General features: G+C 31.0%; 1 protein-coding gene across 1 annotated transcript in view; it reads left to right on the forward strand.

Moving 5' to 3' along the window:
- Positions 1-7,713, forward strand: part of Gyc88E (Guanylyl cyclase at 88E) — a 262,566-nt gene extending 254,853 nt beyond the window's left edge. The window contains exons 10-16 of the mRNA XM_085953576.1: positions 565-711; positions 1,962-2,094; positions 2,594-2,669; positions 2,933-3,084; positions 5,831-6,009; positions 6,532-6,646; positions 7,430-7,713. Coding sequence (XP_085809702.1) covers positions 565-711; positions 1,962-2,094; positions 2,594-2,669; positions 2,933-3,084; positions 5,831-6,009; positions 6,532-6,646; positions 7,430-7,713 — 1,086 coding nt within the window. The remainder of the gene's footprint in view (positions 1-564; positions 712-1,961; positions 2,095-2,593; positions 2,670-2,932; positions 3,085-5,830; positions 6,010-6,531; positions 6,647-7,429) is intronic.
- The last annotated feature ends 13,545 nt before the right edge of the window (positions 7,714-21,258 follow it).

The raw sequence follows: 21,258 nt of genomic DNA on the forward strand, positions 1-21,258 counted from the left end.
TTTTATGCGAATGCAGCATACAGTTTCATGACAACATAAGCAAGTTTTCATGATTCATGACTCGATGACATGATTGTTTCTTCTAGAATAGTGAGATGTCATGAATGATGAAGATTACAAAGCGGACCCGTTTGTCAAAATTATATTATGCAATATGTTCATGTTTCCAATTGATTCAAATACCTAATGATTCAAATGAACTAACTAGTCAGGACACCTCTAATTTAACGAAAGTCTCCGAATCACTACTGAGTGGAAGAAATAACTAACACCACACTTTGAAGAAATAAGAAAGATTCAGAAGTTTTTATAATAGAAAATATTTTTAAATAAACTGAAAATACATAGATATACTTACACTTCATTCTGAAATTATCGTATTACGTCGAATATACCAAAACAAATTCCCTGTGTTACTTGGTGTTACTATCTACTGTAGGTACCTATATTATGACACACTGATTACTAACTGTCGAAGTGTTTGATGTTACTCTTGTTCTTTGTTATAAATTTTTACTTCCATGCCACCTACGTTCTTAATAATAGGAATAATTCTATTTTTAGATGTTTGATGGGGTTTCGGTATTGTTTTCCGACGTGGTCACCTTCACAGAGATTTGCAGCAGAATTACACCAATGGAGGTTGTCTCCATGCTAAATGCAATGTACTCCATATTCGACACATTGACTGAAAGAAACAAAGTATACAAGGTATGTTCAAATTGGCTGCAATTTAATTCAGATTTTGGATTTCTTTGTGGCAAATTTGTATTTTCGCTAACATTTGATGAAAACCGCATGCATTTCAACCCAAGAATTTGGATTATAAATAGAAGGTCTTAGGTATAGTGTTATAAGATATTTCTGTTATGACATTTGATATTATTTAGCAAAAGCATGAAAAGCACGCTCATTTTCTGACATACCCAATACCTGTCATTTTTTTATGTTCATTTATTACTCACTTAAGACCAGTTATAAAAAGTTTTACCCAAATTTTACACAATTGTATTGGCTGCTTATCTACTCATCATAACAGATTGTCTTTTTACGCGCCCTGTTAATTTGGCAAATAAATGTCATAGCACTAGTGTGAAGTTATCTGCAAATGAACCTGCAATTTTTAGTGCTGTCTAGTCAACCTAAACTTTTAGCTAACTTAATCTGTGGTCCTTTTTTTTATTCAATTTCACACATGGCTCCCTCTCTATAGAAGAAGGTTTTTTGTAACAACTTTAATTTCATAAGGGTTCCTCTTTGTATAGTGAAACTCTTTGGTATATTTGAATATGTAAAATGATAAATTTTATAATATGGGGTTGTCTGTAAATTATGTCAGACAATTTTGGGTATTTCCAATTGTCCCATTTTATCACAAATCTTTTACCCTCTGTCTACATTATGTCACATTTTTAACCCCCCCCCCCCCCCTCCCATTCATTAAAAAGTGTATTTATTGAAAATTATCTAAAATTATGGCTATACCTCAGCTGAGGCATTGTCGAAAAAGATCGTAACTATGCGACACGTGGATTGTGCTAATGACACGTGCCGAACGGAACATAATTTGTCATAAAAATTCAACATGCATCCATGTAGTATTATGTTTATTGTTATATTATTAATAATAATAATATATTCATTGACATGTTGCTTTTTTGAGTATGGGCATAACGTTTTTTAGTCATCTTTACACAATATAAGAATATATTCTTACGACGCCATCACAAAAAAAATCGACATGCTCCGACCTCGAATGCCGCTCGCCGATTGGCGACGATGCGAAATTTCATCCCACCTATTGTTGAAAATTATTCGCCGTTTCACATATGTATGCTGTTAACTCAAAATTATTATATTCTCAGAGACAAATGACTTTATATTAAGTTGAACGACCCCCCTTTACACAGTATTAACTATGTTGTATACATAGGTACTTATCGGTTTGAATATATTTTTAGGTTGAAACAATTGGTGATGCATACATGGTTGTGAGTGGAGCACCAGAAAAAGAATTGAATCATGCTGAGAAGGTGTGTGATATGGCACTAGACATGGTGGAAGCCATAACTGATTTAAAGGATCCATCCACAGGTGAATGAAGTAGTATACTATTGCATAGTGTCATAACACTTCAGATAATGCTTTGAATTGTACACATATCCAAAGGGTGGTGACTTGAACACAGTGAGTTCTCACTTCAATAGGTATGCAAAAAAGTTTAGCCCTTTTTTTCCTTGGAAAGGCGTACGAATCGATTTATTATTGCTACAATCTTCTGTTGTAAAGACTAATGTCCAATTCTCGCTTATTGTATCTGAATATCTATACAGTTTCAACAAAGTTTTTTTTCTGGAAACAATGACAAAATTAACATGCAAGTCAAACATTTTAAAAATATTGTTAATATTAGCGATTGGTTTATGTGGTTTAAATTAAGGTGCCAAAAATATGTACTCACCTTGATTCCTAGCCAAAATCTCAAGAGGTGTTTCCAATAATATAGATTGGAAATGGAATAGAAATCTTATGAATCGCTTATTGAAAGAAAAAAAAATAGTTTAATTAATAATTCCCTCCATTTTGGTTACAGGTTCTCATCTTAAAATAAGAGTTGGTGTTCATTCTGGTGCAGTGGTCGCTGGTATTGTTGGTCTGAAAATGCCAAGGTATTAAAAACATTAAAAAATAATCAACCAATAAAATAATAAGATGTTCAACAAAGATGTTGAAGAAAAACCTTAAATTATTGTTCTTTGTGTACAATATTCTTAACTAAAACTTTTCCCACTATTACCCTATATGTGTCACAAGACTTTAACCGAATTGATTTTTGTTAAAACCTAACCAAAATAATATCTAAACAAAAATTATCAAGATTACTAAAATTAAAAATCAAATTACCAGCATTCAAAATTATATTTTTTTCAAGGTATTGCTTATTTGGGGACTCTGTAAATACAGCATCAAGAATGGAATCAACATCCGAAGCCATGAAAATTCATATCTCACAAACCACCAGAGAATTGCTGTCCAGCGCGTATGAGGTTGAAGAAAGAGGAGAAATAGTAGTGAAAGGAAAAGGTTCAATATTGATATGTACATTTGAATATATTACTTAACTGCAGTATACTCTACACACACCGGGTATCCGAAGTTAAACTCTGTGCCATATTTTCTTTTAAAAATTCTATCATTTGGCTATTGATTTACAACTGTGAATCAATAGCCGCAGCAGTCCAGCAGTGGTCCATCAATCCGTGTAGTAAATAAATTATTGTCAACCAAAATATTGGAAAGTCAATCAATCCTGTCGTTTTTTCGAAATTTTGAAAGGTTTGTCCTGTTACTATATTATATACATATAGGAATATGGTTTAAAATTGTCGTTTTGCTCATGGAAACGTCCTTACACACAAAAATCATACAGACTCCACTTTCACTTCGGACTCACCTGCATCATAGTGATATAAAATCATAGATAATACCTATACTATAAAGACCCGTTGGCTGTATATACATACCATCTGATAACAATATAACGACGAATGAACAGCCCTGATTACCTTACAATCTGTCAGAAATTGTGTATGTGTTAAAACTATGCGAATGTCGCCTATTCTATATGGTAAATTGTCTATAATATAACACATGATATAAAAGTATGTAATATTCCAAATACAATATATTAATTTACGGTTACCATGTCTCTTTTTTCCCATAAACGTTGTCCTCTTTTTGACTCCATAAATTTTTGCTTTTACGTTATGATTTTTGTTTGAATTCTGCTTGTTAAACTATTGCTTTGATTGCAGTTCACACGTCTTTTTTTTTATATATTCATGATGAAATAAAATATTGTTCTAAAATCTAAATAAACCATGCCAAAACGCAAATTCAATAAATGTACATAGTAAGGTAAATGATATAATTGTGTACATATTTAATAATAATATAGTACTATAAAATACACAAATCCTCGATTATCTGAGTTACCTATGTTAGGTATTCCATTTTTTTGATGTGGTAACCCTAACTAATAAAATTGTCAATTATCTATAATATACCATAGAATAAAAATTTTGAATGTTGTATGACCAGCCCCGATAACATTTACATTTGTCTTTTTTAAGGGAATATGAAAACATACTGGCTGACAAAAGGACTACAAAGGTCGCCATTAGCAAAATTAAAGGTGGCAAAAGACGCGTGGCCGAGCAGTGAACCACCCGCACCACCAGCGGAAACTCCGCAAAAACCAGAGAGTTCTGCATCATCAGAAGAGCGGAGAGTGTATTCCCCTGTCACTTTTCAAGAAGTTGCACGAAGAAGTGTTGCCAGCTCCCCAATCAAATCTTCTACGCATAGAGGTACACAAAATTGGGTTATAAGCGTTGATGACGTAACGTCAAACCATCTTTTAAAATCTTCAATAGAGGCTTCATTCCATAATTTATTAATATTCATTACATAATATCTGATTACGTAAAAGCAAACCTGCATAGTAACAAGGTTTTATTGTCATCCACCATATATTACACAGAAAGTAGTAGGCATAGGGCCATCGCAACGGGCACGGTACAACAGGCACCTGTGCGTATAAAAAACTGACATTTGAATTTAGAACTAATCTACTAATACACTCATTTATTTATTTATTTTAAAAAAAAACATGTTGTGTACATAACAAATTATTAATTCAAAACGTTCATAACATGATGTTTAGAATAATTATTATAAGAACAGGTAAATCAAGTGAGGGAGAAAAAAAAACAAGCCAATAAATAATTTTATAGCAAAAAATACAAATTAAACAATAAAAAAGAATTTTAAAAATGTCTACGTCTCTAGGGAGTGCATTGATCAGCCGCCTGTGTACACTGCTCACATTGCACATAAAAAACTCGGCTCCTCTGGTAGTAGGTTTTCATGGTTGCTGCACGGTATTAATTTAATGCGATAACAAGAAAACTATTGAGTGATTCTAATACACCGATCACACGTTATGTCATTTTCAACAGAATATGGCAAAAAACGTATTGTAAAATAATTGGCTCATTCCACAGTATTGCAGTTACATCGACCATAGATAAAATTCACATAATATGTGAAATTGAAGATGGATAGATGAAAATGCAACCGAAAAAAAAGGTTTCTAACTGCATTATATATTTATTTGTAACAAAAGTCACACTGAGATAAAAACCCTAGCATTCGTGTTACAAGCCTTTAAGAAGAAACCAATACTATCTGCATTTTGTTTGCTTATTTCAATGAAAATAAATAAATAGAACTGACAAAGTTTAGTGTGCACTATCTATGTCGAATCTACACAGCCTACCTCCATCCTTCGCCACCGACTCTGAAATGATCATTGTGTGATTACCCACATAAGCATACGACGAACCATAGTTATTTAGATTAAAAATCATATAAAATTATAAATAATTAAGCAAGACATCAACAGCAGTCCATCGTTTTATTTTTTATCCACTCAATACAATTCCATCCATTCAATACTGCCAACACAGAGAGTATTAATTTTTCTATAAAAATAATCTTTTTTTCAATTTATAGCGCATGTTAGTGATGACGGAGAAGAGCCATGACTCGATTAAGACTATAGCACCACTGAAGAAGATATACTGCATATTATTACACTAAACGATCTCCAATATTGGAATCAAAATATCATCTATTTTTAACATATAACTTTTAGAAAGGATTATTATTATGATGTAAACATACAATTTATAAATAATTACAATTTTTTGCATTTATGCAGAGTCAAGATCAAATTCAATGGGCACAATGTATGCATATTCACCAGCGGAACTATTTGGATCATTGGTATCGGAAACAGATGAATTCTTGGATCTGCACAGCCAGGTAACTCCTGAGAGGCAATTGTCCTCGACCGGGGCGCACATCTTCAGATTGGCCACTGCACCGCCCAGAAGCAACGTCAGGCAGATGATCGCATTCGATGAGAATGGTCTTTTGGAGAACGTAAGCAGTTAAGAGCTATTAGACTCTCTGCATAAGAAAATTATAAAATTATCTAGTTCTTTTTTAACTACCTAAATATTCTTAAAAGAAATGACGAAACAGGCACGAACTTGATAGATACAAATAAAATATTCAAATAATCCAAGTTAATTTGAATTAAATTATACTTTTATTAGTTACAATAAATGAAATAAGTAGTCAAATTTAATAATTAAAACCTCTTAAAAACACTGCTTAGCCCAAAAGGTCCGGGCAATAATAAATGAAATCAGAACTATTAATTATTCATCACACCCATTATAAAAATAGCTTCCAAAGTCCAAACACGGTGATGTTGATTATTATTTATTAGCTTTGCCACAGAGGTATAAAAAAATTAACACTGTTGTAAATTCTGACACCATGTTAAAAATCCTAGATTATTTATATAGGTATTATGTATTTGCAACCCCGACAGTCAAAAACTGTTATTGGACTATATATTTAGGTCTTGATCATTCTGTATATTTTTTAACTTTGCAGGATAGACCTACATCCCCATCTCATTCAGCTCCAGCAATCATCAATAACAGAATCAATAACACAATCAATAACTCAGAAATACTCAAAATACCATTGATGGAAGTAACAGACAACGGTAAATATTATCCAGTTATATTTATTAACAATTTTTTAGTTTACTGTTTATTATTCAGCACCAAAAATGGTACTCTTGCTTTTTGCAAGAACTAATGCTGTGTTCCCACTTATCAATTTTTGTTGCTCAACTTTCTGTTTAGTGTTCAAAAAGAAATAAAATTAATAAGAATATTCCCAAATATCAGTTGAAGTTGAATAAACCTCTGAAAGTGTCACCTCCGCTTTAGTGGCCCCACGTTAGGCGCCAAATGTCACCTCCGAAAGGTGGGGGGGGTGTAGGAGTTGCGCTGGACCCCGTGATGATGTAAGGTCACGGTGATTTCGTCTGCTGGCTTCTTGTTCCGGGGACATGCTTATGTAAATTTACTGTAACTGTATTCCGAACAAAACGCCGTTTTCGCCAATAATTCCGCGTTGTCAATCAACATAAGCATGTCCCCGAAAGAAGAAGCAGACAATATCACCGTGACATTACATCATCATCAGGGGGGGGTCCAGCGCATCATCCTAACCCCCCCCCCCCCTCTTTCGGAGGTGACAGGGCGATAAGGGCAGATGATCAGGGAGCGATCAGGATAAACAATTGGAATGAAATTCTGTCAATTTGTTGTGTAATTTGAGGATAAGCAGTTTTCACCTTTTTTACATGCGATAATGGAATTGTTATTCAATTGACAAAATCCAAATACATAATAATTATTGTCTGTTTGAATTCCATTCTATGTGATGAATGCTAATCATAAAACTATTTAAACTCATAATAATTTCTTTACCTTTGCAGGCGCCGATTTCCCGGCCGCTATGTGTCCATTGAGCGCTTTGACCACCATGATGACTATTCCGTCTTCATCTCGTTCCGACTCCAATTTAGTGTCGCACACTACTTCCCAAGGTAACTCCAAATGTCCATCACCGACGTCCTGCAAAAGCAGATCAAAAGGTGTCTCGGGTAAAGACAAAGCCAACAACAGACCCAACAAAGACACCGAGAATCAGTGCTGTGGAGGATTCGGCAACAATCATTCAAAACACAAAATGAGCAGCAACTCATGTATCATGTCATAATAATTATGACAAATAACTTAGTTAATTAATCATTGATTGAACGGAATTGATTTTATATGTTACGTGAAAAAGTATTATAGTTTGACTAATATACATCATGATGATAAATAGCAATTTTTCCCAATCAAGATTGACAGTCCACTAAAGCATTGTAATCAGTGACGTTCCATGAGGATACACAGGCATATACTAAAGGGCGACAAATGTAGGAAGGAATGAAATTATTTCGGCTTTTAAGAGTAGATTTCATGAAGATGAGATTTTTTCACTCTAATCAAGTCTGCAAGTCCAATGGATCAATGGATGTGAATGTCAAAATTTCAAACATCTTATTGCATTAAATTTGTCCCTTTAAATTAGCCGAAAAGAAATCCATACTAATAAATAAAGTTGTGTTTGTGATTTCAAAATATTTACCTTTTGATCAGATTGACAATGATATAGTTTACTTTTTTATTATTTTACGTTTTTTTTTTAATTATAACAACGTTTTTCTTAGCTCGTATTCTTATTTGTCCGGTACAAATCTTGCAATCGATTTTTAACAAACTTCCCGACTAGCTAAACATTTGAAACTTTTAGAATATATCAGAACACGATGCCAATGCATTTTTTAAATACTTTTAGCCATCTTTGTAGAATTGATTTCATTTTCGGTTAATTCTGTTTTGTATAAAAAGTTATTTCGGAAGAAATCCGTTAAAAGTAAAACTATTATTGGTTGCTAAGTGGGTCCTAGCAACTAAATTATCAATATTAATATATACGTGCGTTACCATGGAAATCAATATGACATTTCAGTTTCTATCAAGTACAAATTTTTTTGACCGTTTAAGCTAGTCAAGTCAAGTAATATGATTCAACAGAAAATTTAAAAACTTTGTATTTAAAAAGTTCTTTTTATCTTGTAATTATAATTGTTGTCGGTCTGCTGTGTTCCAAAACTACTGGAACAATATTAATGAAACTTAGGTACACAGCTTATAAACTACGTCATTCTTGGTAGCTACTAATTTAGTAAATTTCATCTCGAAGTTACAAGATAAAACTTCTCAAAATCTTGTACTTGCAACAATTCACCCCATTCAGCAAAGTTGTCAGATAGCAGCGATGGAATTGTGAGATGAGATTCGAGTAGTTGTACGCATACCAACATCAAACCATTGTCAATCGCGTAGGCTAATAATAAAATAGAACGACAAGAAGGTAGAGCAATCAGATAGCAGCGGCGGAGTGATGAGGTACGGTGAAGATAGGTGGTTTGGCGCTTGGATCCAACCGTTATTTATATGGGTGGATAAATTATATTTAAATTGAATCATTCTATTTATTTATTGTGTATATCTGTTTACTTTTTATTTCTGTATTTCACGCAGACAAAGACCCGGTTGATCATTATAAAATAAATATAGTAAGAACAATTTGAAATGACAAATGTATGGGGCTGTATTTTACCTAGGGACGTCACTGGCGTTAATGTTCTCATTGTAACTGCGGTATTTTTGAAAGTTTTTTAATACTCATTATTATAAATATTATACCTTTGTTGTTTACGTTGGCTTTGCTTTTTTTTAAGCTAAACCCTCTTTGGCAAAACCATATAAATCACTAAAAAAAGCAAAAATCACAGCACTCAGAATTCATGATGCATGTGTACCAAATAAACAATATTTTAATACATTTGCCATTGAAATGAACCGAATATTTTTTCATCTTAATTTTTTTCTTTCAAATTATAGAGGTTTTACAAAAAGTATATTAGACAATAGATAATGAAAATTGATCTATGTTTAGAGATTGTTATGTGTAAAGATTATTATTATGACTGGGGATTGTAATATTTTCTAGAAAAAATGCAAGATGCACATAAGTCAATATGACGTATCAGTTAGCGAAACAGCTTGGCATGTGAGTCCCCATTTTTACGTAAGCTTTGGAAAAAATTGTCATTTTCCAGACTGCCAACTTAGGGACTCTAACCAGCCCATATTTTATAAATAAATTTTAACATACTAAATAATCTTGAATCACAATTTTTCATGGTCTGTTTTACCGATGAACATTTCTCCACAGGATAACAAAAGTGAATGACTACCTACATGTCTATTTTTATGACACTTGTGAATCCATTTATTAATGCTGTAGGACGTGCAATGGTGGTGTAATACATTCAGCGAAACACTGGGGTTCTGCAGGAATTTGAAAAACCTAGTGGAAAAATAAACCTACATTCCCACCACTAACCCTTATTGATCATTTAGATCAGGGTTCCCCAGCATTTCACAAGATATTAAAAAAAATTAAAATCATTGTAGGTAGTGATAACATGTCAAACATTTTGTGGCTTACCAATATATAACAAACGATATATCGTCATTGAGCTATTAGACCCTTCGATATGAGAATATTGATTTTTTACATGGGATAAAAAATGCTTTACAAGCACAGAAAGGAAAGTAGATTTAATTTTTTTTTCTCTAAAGAATTTAGTCTAAGTCTATCTAACTCTATCGAAGTCTTTGAATAATTTCATTTATTTATCTAAATAACAGGTAGTGGGGCGCTTGCCATCATCGATTGTTTGTAGTACCCCCTATGTGGTGACTACATAGGGCTACTACAAACAATTGGCATACAAGCATTACGGTTTTATTAAGATGAGAAATAATGTTAAATTGCAGGCCGCATGGCTTATTAAGCATCGTGGATCCCAGGTTTGAATCCTGGATCTGGCAAATACATATATTGTTTTTCAATTTGTTTGTGAATCAGAGTATGAACCTAATAGGTTGAGTAAGCGGCTGACATTCATTTCTCGTAAAAACAATATATGTTAATACAAACCTCCACCCTGTAAAGGCCCATATCTTGATTTTATTAGGATCGGACATGGTCGAAAAAGAAATTGCAGGTTTCTATAATTAAGTGTATTAAAATTTGTGTGATACCTGTTTTACTAAACTATACGGTACTTAATATAAAAAACCATTTTGACAAAATTGCCACATGAAAGGTTTTTATAGCTCAATCAGAAAGTTTACGAACCGGAGCGCTCGACAAATTTTCTGAAGATATTTACATAGTCGTCAAATCGTATGTGTATTTTATAAAAATAAGTGTGTCAGATATTCTATTCTATGGCCTATCTAGCTCAGACGATCAACATATTTTTTCCACGAGACGGAGCGATAATTTTACAAATTTCACGAGCCGGAACGGCGCTCCGGTGCGTTCCGTTCCATTTCGAGCCCTGACTGCTCAATGACCATATATTATTAAGATACATAGAAACTGATAAGTACCATATTATGTGCTGGTTGTATGACTTCACAACTACACGAAACAATTGCCATTAACAATACCATTGTTATTCTATGGTATTTTGTTACTTGGTGGTAAAATATACCAATTATAAATTCTATCAATACGATCTTCAGCTTCTTGTAAAAGGTATTATAAAGATATTGGCAAAAATTTTAGTAACTCATCGTCACAAAAAAATATTAGTCCACATAGGAATGACTTTTAGGAATCTTCTCCACAAAATTGTGTGCTTTCACAATAAAAACTATTTGATAAGGAAACCATTGCAAGTTAATGAGATTAAATTCAATTTAACAAGTACCATCAATCAATAGTATTATTAATTTTGTAAACTATTTTATTCTTCCTGAAGTCAGTCTCTACTTTCACTTCACACCTGAAGGAAAAAACTATCTTTCCACGGGTGATAGAAATCACTAGTACATAGATCACACACAATTTGATAGTAATAATATAACACTAGTCAGGCATCTAGTCAAAAGCATACATAAGAATAAATTTATATGTGAACTAAAAAAAATGTTATATTTTTAAAAATTATACGCTAAGTAATGTGCAACGGAAAGGTGGAAAGCAGCAAAAAGGGTGCTTTATGCATGTGAGGCTCTTAAAATTTTATTTCGTACTCACTTTCGTAGGTACTTGAATAAATGATATATAATTTAAAAAAAAATGTTTTTGCAAATTATTTTAGGTAAAAGATCTATTATTTCTGGTAAAAGATGAAAACCCCTGATTAGATTATACATTTTTCTGTAAGTATGTAAATGTATGTATGTATATTTTTAAAATTTTTATGTTATCTGAAAAATCTCTTATTATACAGAAATGTGAAACTGAAAAAACCAATGAATATTTGGGATTTCTTTTACGGCGTAAAATTTAATAAATAGCCATGAATTGAAGTCAGCGGCATGTCATAATATAGTTAGAGTAACCTTGTTGTGCAATTAATTATTAAGACAGTGTTGTAATTTTGAATAAGTATTGTAAGGTCTTTTAATTTATTCTAGTCAGCAAACCAGTAGTAATCAATAATGAAATTATTCTATAATAACTTGTAGCCATAAAGACAAAGGTAATTTATTTAACAAAGCTTTAATTTAATATATTATAATAATATGATGAAATATTTTAAAATCTAATAGTGTTATGAACATTCATCAAATTTTAATATTACATGATATTGTATTTATTTTTATCGTTACGAAGATGAAATTTAGGAAATATTTTTGTATAAATTAATTTTCTAACAGATTGAAGAGAAATTCGTACATACAATCTATGTATGTATGAATTACATAATAGTTTTACTTTTGTATAATTCCATAGCAAACTAATTGAAAAATAAAATCACAAAGATAATTTATAATAAATCATATTTTGTTAATTATTAATAAGATAATAATAATACAGGACTAGTTTCGTCCGATTAAAAGACATTGTCAATCGGTTGGTTTATATTAAATATAAAATAAGCGAATTTATTATTGTAGTAATTTTTATTAAATATAAAATTAGTTATGTACTTATTTGATAAAGTGTGAAAATATATTTATTTATTTTATGGTAGTAGAGTTTTGTGGCAAGAAATCACTGACAGCGGTGGGGCTTAGCTAACTCATTGCAAGAGCATGGATTTTTTTTTAAATATTTTTTCGGTCCCAATTAGCTTCGGAGGACCCCTTGTATTATACATTCAAATCTATGTGGAAAAAATTGCATCTCATGCCTAGAAACACAGATGAAGAGATCTTGTGTGGTTTTTACACAAAGGCCACTACAGCTGCCACTGATCATACATTATGTGCTTAAACTACTTTTAATAGACATAATAAACAACTGAATACTTTCTAATAAAGATAATAAAGCAATATCTGTGAATTATTTGCAATCAATTCACATTATGGAAACAATTTGATATGCTTCATTGAAAACAATTTGAAAACAAAAAGTTTTCACATTTGAATGTGGATTTAACTCTCACTATAATAAAAAAAAATATACATTACATTCTAAAATCGTAAGATCATATTTTGGAACAAAATAAAAATAACAGCAAAATTACTTAATGGTAATTGAAAACAATGATACTAATGTATTATGGTTCAAAGAAAAATGAAAATTTATCTTTCATATTATTTTTTTAACATTTCTGGCATCAAGGATTATGGAATATAGTTATGGGTAAGGTAAAGAGATTTTATCTATAATACATCAATCATTTTTCTAAAAGGGTTAATGTCTTTTTTTACCTTTGTTACAAAATAGTAATATTATAATGTCAATAAATTTAAGAATTGACTTTCCCATCTGAGAAAATCAACATTGAAACATATAATTTCATTGGAATAGTAAAATGTTTCTTGAAATATGAATAAAAAATCATTATAAACTATTACATAATATTGCATATCTATTTTTACGGAAGATAAAAAAACTATTTTCATTCAAATTTAGTAAGTTATTAATCAATGTTTTTACATTATTATATATATATGTGTATGCTAAATATAACATATATGTTTTGTATGTGTAGAAAATCCTATATTGATCTCGATAACGTAAATGACCTAGGGACACAACTAGTGCTATAAATTAAATCATATTATATACTTTCAATACATACCTAAATATAATAAAATATAAAAACTATAATAAAATGTCTGTTTTAAAATTATCATGTACAAGGCGAAGATGTTGAAGATGGAACCTTCGGTAGCTCCCTTATGAAAATCGCTGGAACCAATTTCAGTTTGTGGTGCCATTTTTTCTATACAACATAAAAACGTCCCCTTCTAATTCTTCAGAGTTTGTATAAAAATTAGCAGACCAGTAAATCTATTCCCTTACTATCACTTACATCTGTGGGTCTATTCTATGCTTATCGACCGCTAAAGTGATAAAGTGATAAATATTATCAAACTTAGGGTAGGTTTGTATCAAAATATTAACACTTATTGTAACAATTACACGAAGTTGGTTTTTATTGTTGCAATAAGTGCTATATTTTAACAGCACCTATCTTGCTGCTGTTAAAATATCGACCTTATTGCAACAATAAAAACCAGCTTCGTGTAATTGTTACAATAAGTGCTAATATTTTGATACAAACCTACCCTAAGTTTGATACTATTTATCAATTTAGTGTTCGATAAGTATAGAATAGACCCACTGGAATCATTAAAATTAGTAATAAAAATTCTATTATGCCTTCCAAGATTTAATTGTCTCGGGGAATAGAATGTTAAAAATAATGTTTATCAATAACAAGCCAATAATTATAATTTGAGGTGCAGGGGGTAGGATAACTATATATCGCAATACTTACACCACCGAATATAACGAAACGGTATTATGCTGCTATGTACATAGTTGCAATAATATATCTAAAGGGGTGCTCTTTTTTGCTTCATTTTCATACATTTAGATCTCTATGTATGAAGGTTTTCTTTAACATCTTTGATACAAGGATTGAATACTACTATCTATTTACGGTATGGTTCAAAGGCTTGTTATTAATAGATACCAATATAAGATTATAACTCATGGAAGCTCACAAGCTTTATTTGCTTTTTCAGATATTACATTAAAATTTTAAATGTGTTAGTCAATCAGAGAAGGTACCTATGTAGTATCAGTCACTCTAAAGTCGTTACCTGAACGATTGGTTCAATATCGCCACAACGTTGACTCGGTAAATCCAGTAGCCATAATATATTTAACAATACCACTAGGGTTGACTGTAAAAAATATATTAATATAAAATATTCACCCAAAAGTAACTGACCAAAATATACATGTCTATTCGAGGAAATTATGGAATAGTTGCTTCTTCAGACTACTTCATGACGTTGTTTTATGGTCAAAACTAAGAAATTATATAAGAACAATCTGCTCTTTTTTTGTATCGAAAGTATGTATACTTTCAATTATAATTATTTTAACATGTAAGCCACGCATCAGCGGCTAAAAGAACATAATATGGACCGTCTCCGCAAACAATTTTTCTGTATGTGCACCTGTAAAACATGAATAACATACTATAAAGATACTATTACTATTCTCGAACCATTATATTGTGGCTGCGAATTTATAGTGTGGTATGTAATGTAAAGGACTGAAGTGGGGGTTGGGGGCGTAATTTTATCGGAAAGATCCATAGTTCCACAGTTCACTATTAAGACGTCCGCAGCCATGATATAATGGTTAGGCTATAGTTAGTAGATTATATTAGAATATTATAAAATTTTCATGCTTAGTAGTAGATATCTTATTGAAATAGACACCGATTCATGTGATATGATATTATCAGTGTGCCTATACTAACGCTCGGCTTAACAATGTTATTCAGTGATATGCTTTAGATAATTATTATTGTAAATCATCATCCCAATTTATAAATAAATTCTTACACATATTATATCATAATTAAGAACTTTTGTATATCTGATAAATTATTATTGTGTAATTACAGTGAAACCCTGATTTACAAGTTTTTGAAGGGACTGATAAAAAAACGTAAATTGGGAAACATAAATTTAAAAAAAATATTTTTTATTAAAAATAATACAAATTGGTTTGGAGCACATCTTATGTCAACAAATTCTTTCACCTTTTCGAGAATATTCCTTTTCTTTTGAAGTAACAATGTTTTTCTTTACCAAGACATTATTTGTACATCTTATATCAAGTACCTATATATTTAAAAAAAAAAAAAAAAAAAAAACAAATTTAAACAATCACATGTGCAACCTTGGTTTCGGGGATTTTAATCATGTGGGTCTATTCTATACACGGGGCGGCTATCGACGGTAGTGTACCATTTTTATGTATTCAGTGCTTAATTGTTACAATAAGTTAACCGTCTAAACCTGGGGTTCACAAAGCGAGTCCCGCAGGCGAATTATGTCCCGCGTGACTTTTGGTGTGTCCCGCGTGATTTATGTCAAATATGTATATTTTTTTATTCTTCATATCGAATATTAAAAATTACATTTAAAATTAAATATCCTGTGGCAAGAATGAATGGTCAGATACTTTGATATTTGTGTATGCGGATGTGCGAAGTGAGGGGGGTTCGGTGCAGGCGCAGTTACGTAAACAAACAATTGAATAAATGAAAAAAAAAATATTTTGTATTCTATTAACGCTTTCGCTGCTGAATAGATAATGAGATTTTAATTGCCCCCTTTAAAATGCACGTTAATTACATCGATCGGCCGCCTGGTCATTACGCGCCGTGTGCGTCTTCCGCGTCCAAAGTATTAATAAGAGTAATAATAATGTATACCTATTTAGTTAGAACAATGAAATATTTTTTGCTTTTTTGCCTTGTTTTATAAAAACAGAAAATATTTACAACCAAAAGGGCGGCCCGCCAAATATTTGATTTCAAAATTGTCCCGTTGACGAAAAAGTTTGTGAACCACTGATCTAAACTGTCAAAATGTGCTATGTTTTAACAGCCCCTCTCTTGGCTGTGTTAACTTTTAGAGCGAGTTAGACAGTTTTGACGGCTAACTTATTGCAACAATTATAATACCTCAATGCATAAATATGATAAACTACTGTTGATAGCCACCGATAGCCGTATTGTGTATAGAATAGACCGGTTGATGTCTATAAATAGAACGCACACATGAATATGAATTTCATTTCAATGAGGTCTCATGCATTGAATTGAAAATCAATTAGATTTTTAATCTTGATATGAAAGACGTGATTACGATTAAATTTGAAATATTTTCGATAAAAGATAAAATAATAAAACGCAAAACTGGAAATTAAATATACTAAAATGTAACAGGACTGCAGACACTACACAAAAATAGCGGGAAAATATGAATTCTTAGCACGTAAAATCAGGGTTCCACTGTATTTTTTACGTTTATTGTAAGTATTGTAAAATTCATAATATAAGATCTAGAAAAACATAGTCATATTGTGATGGCACAATAAAATTTATTCTCGAGAAATCTATAAAATTGGGAAACCAATAATAATTACAGGTTCTAATTCCAAATTTTCAATATGTGAAATTAATAATAATTATACAAATGCAGGACAATACAAAAATTCATATTTTTTTTTAAATAGAATTTATTGTAATGTGCAAAATATCTGCATTTAGATTGTATTTAAATTTTATATGGTAATAAATATTTTTCAGTTCAATTATCACCTCAAAGTACACTTCTATGTGCATCGATAGATTTTAATAATATTTTAGGTGTAAGCAGAGGTGTTGTTGATAAAATTTAAGTCCTCACTAACAAAGCGATTTCTAAAAAAATATATGTAGTATGCAAATAGCATCCTAAAATAATGTAGGTAAATGAAAAAAAATCGGTTACAATATAGCGAATAAAATTTGAATTAAATTTTTTTCGATTACCGGGAAAATGTACATGTCGGTTGAAATTTTTAAAAAAGTAGGAGAATTATTAACTATTTTGGGAAATAATGAATAGAATGTAAGTAAAATTTATGGTTGTTATATTAATAAAATTAATATTCATACATTACGAAATTAATAGAAAGACATATACCCAGCGCGAAGCGTGTCATTACCTTTTCGTCAGATGTTTTTTTAAATATATACATATTATATCAATACCCGAGAGCCAGTGTATCGTATGTCTAAAAAGAACACTTTCAGAAAACACAATTAAAGCCTTTTCAGCCAGTTGATATCCGTGGACTTTTGGTTTTAGGATTTTTACGTGTCTGGAATCATCTGTTCACATGCTAAGTAAATATTTTCATACTTTATGTTCAAAATCTGTACTTCATAATATGATGACACACTGGCTCTGAAGTACAGAGTTTATATACAAAATACAGATTTTAAAAACGTGTATATCTCAAAGTAGAAGGCAAGTCACAAGTCATGAGAAATAATTTTTTTGAATAGATCAAACTTCTACAAAATGTTACTTGGAAAGTAAGACTAAAAGCGAGACATTGGACGTCATTCACAAAAATATTCGACCAAATCAAATCCTTCAGACAATATCTCAGTCAAATAATAATTAAAATTAAGCCAGATATCACTTTGTCAATAGCGTCACTTACATAATAACGTTTTAGCACTTTTTATTGTATGTATAGTAAGTTACCTACTTCATAGAGTTTAATAATAAATTGTATTACTATCTATATGTCATATTGATGCACTACTAACTATTCAATGCCTCATGAATTTATGATAAATATTTTCGGCATCACTGAACAATCATTTAAATACAAGTGCGACTCTGACTTTCTGTATATTAGTTCATATTCTATAAATACTTTGGAAGAGTCGTGCAACAGCTTGAAGCATTGAATTTTACAATAGATTGATTTGCACCATGTACAATCGGCCTATAAGACTTTGCCATGTGCATTATGTATTGAGTTATTAGCATTGCTACTATAATACGTCAAGTAGGTTTACGAGATCAAAATTCAGTACGAGAGTGTTCTTTAATGCTTTGAAACAGAGTGTCAAAAAGAAATAATTAAACGGTTTGATATTTGCACTGTGGTTCATTAAGCATAATATACTTACGTACGTTATCTATTGAGTGCTGGACGCAAAAATCACACTAATTAAGATACAAATGAATATTATATTTAGTATGTGATACTATTTTATTTTAGGTCAAAATATTTGTAAAATTATATTTTTTACAGAGAAATGTTTGGCGTCCAATATATTTAAAAATTGTAGTGTTACAAAAATCAGTATTTCACTTAATTTTAATATTGTATTAATACTTTACTATATTTTATGACTGTTATATCTGTGTGAACATATTTTTATATAAAAATAAATATTTCTTCACAAAAGCCATTTAGTATTTCATTTTAAAAACATGGTGATTTTAAATTTTGTTTAAATCTTCAGACCAAGGCCTGAACAAAAACGATGCATAAGTGCAAGTGAAAATGTATTCGGCACCCTTAAAATCTCAGCGACATGCGCTAGGGCTAGAGTAAGATAAAAGGTTTACAGATGTGTAAGATATCTTGCTATGGTGTCGCCGCGAAATCTTAGTTTGTCTCATAGCAAGTGTCGATAACCTGCGAGCGCGTGTAGCTAAAATTGCTATTTTTTGTGTTAAATATAAAATGAGTGGTAAATATTTTTAGTTAATTAAGTAGAAAAGATAGTTGTGTGTACTGTATTAATTCGTAACATCTAGTGCGAGCACTAGCGAAATGGTCTATGGTCCCAAACATTTGTATACAGACCCAAAACCCTTCAAACCCAAAAATTTTAAATACAAAAATAAAAATCCCAATCCTTCTCATAATATATATTAAATAGGATTGACTCAACTCTGAACAAATAAAATTATTGATAGATAAGAGTATGCTTACTTAGAGACTGCAATATCGGAGTATTTACAATCCCAGGATTGATGAAAACATATTTTTAATATGCATGTTTTTCCATTATCATATTCCCATAAACTCTCCAAATTTAAGTTCCAAGTTTATACACCCACTGAAAACTGATTATAATACCATTTACAATATTATTTAAAGTAAATACTTTATAATCTAACCTTAAGAAAAATTGATGTGATTTTGATAGGGAACCTCCACTTGGCAGAAGGGTTTCTTAAATATTTTTGGATATGCATAATTTTCATCTGAAATAACCTGAGACGTTCATTCAGTTTCCCATAAATGACAATAACGATGGCTTATTGAAGATCTTGACAAATTTGGTAATTTTTCGGCAAAAAATTATATTGTTAAACTTTTTATCTACTAAATAATCCTAAACACATTAATGTAAAGGCTGGACATATCGCTTGGCGAATGAATAACTGCTTGACAAATGCAACCATACAGTGGTACTCAAAGGGCACTAAACGACCATAGGAGTGCCCTAAAAGTGGCTGAATCGATTAAATCATAATATTTTGGTAGATGTACAGTAAAACCTCGTTAATAAGAACCCGGATAATTCAAAATTCGCCGTAATTCAAAATTTTCACGGAAAAAAAGTCCCTTGGACATTATTTTCATATAAAACCATACCTTTAATTCGAATTTCGTAATTATTTCATATAAAATGCATCGCATATAAAAATTTTCAATAAATCGTAATAAAGTACTTACTTTCATGAGCCAGTCATTGAAAATTGTGACAGACTTTTCTTAAAACATCATAAATTACTTATTTTAAGAAGGTAATAAAAATAATCCTGACATTTTATGACCCATTAACACACACTTAACCTGAAATGTGGTAGGCACATCTATGATCGTAACCAATATTAATGAAAATCAAAAAAAAAAAAAATTCAAAATTTTAATATTTTCCCCCCATACATATTTCATGATTCGTAATTCGATTTTTTTTTTTCAATTTTCGGTCCCATGGAATTCGTATCAACGAGGTTTTACTGTACGTGACTGCAAAAAACTAGGGGAAGAGTGGAAATGTGGAGGCTTCATTTAGCAGTGGACCGACCCCGGCAGATGATGATGATAATAACTCTTGCAAGTAATGACAACACATATTATTAGGTTAAAATTATTGTAGTTTTATTTCCAAACAAACAAGCACACAAAATGAAAAATTTTCTTATTCCAAAACCTAATGTAGATATAGTCATTCCAAATACCTGCAAAATTATACATATTGTGCAACTCGCTGCATACATTTCGACACCTCCTACGTAACTGTAAAATGGTACTTTTCAGTAGTACGACTTTAATAAATTTTAATGACACTATAACGTTAATTTTTAATGCTGAAATCGTAATTTTTTAGTTGATTGATATAATATAATGATTCAATTTTTGTTTTTTTTCGATTATCATTGTTGTATTATTTTTAAAATTATTTAATAAAAGGCAAAAGTAAAATTAAATAAGGTCAAAATCGTCAAAAATGCAGTTACGGACTTTTATGTAGGAGATGTCGATTTGTGTTGTGGGGTTTTGTAGAGTAACAGATAGCAGTCGAATAAAACCACCGGAATACGAGGGAAAGTCAGAAGAAAATAGGTAAATAGGTAAGTAAATTAGAAATACAATCTCATATATATTTGTAGTTTCAATATTAAACTATTAAAAAATACCAATGAAGACATCTTAAGCACAGAATGAGATCTGATTGATTCAAAAGTACATTAGCAAGTGGGTACTCGTATCAATTTGCATCTCAACCCTGTAATGCGAAAAGTGGCTAATTAACATTTTTGCAAAAATGGA

The sequence above is a fragment of the Rhyacophila brunnea genome, unplaced genomic scaffold (assembly GCF_057557595.1).
Source record: "Rhyacophila brunnea isolate RB1 unplaced genomic scaffold, BYU_Rbru_1.0 scaffold_4, whole genome shotgun sequence".
Taxonomy (NCBI): domain Eukaryota; kingdom Metazoa; phylum Arthropoda; class Insecta; order Trichoptera; family Rhyacophilidae; genus Rhyacophila; species Rhyacophila brunnea.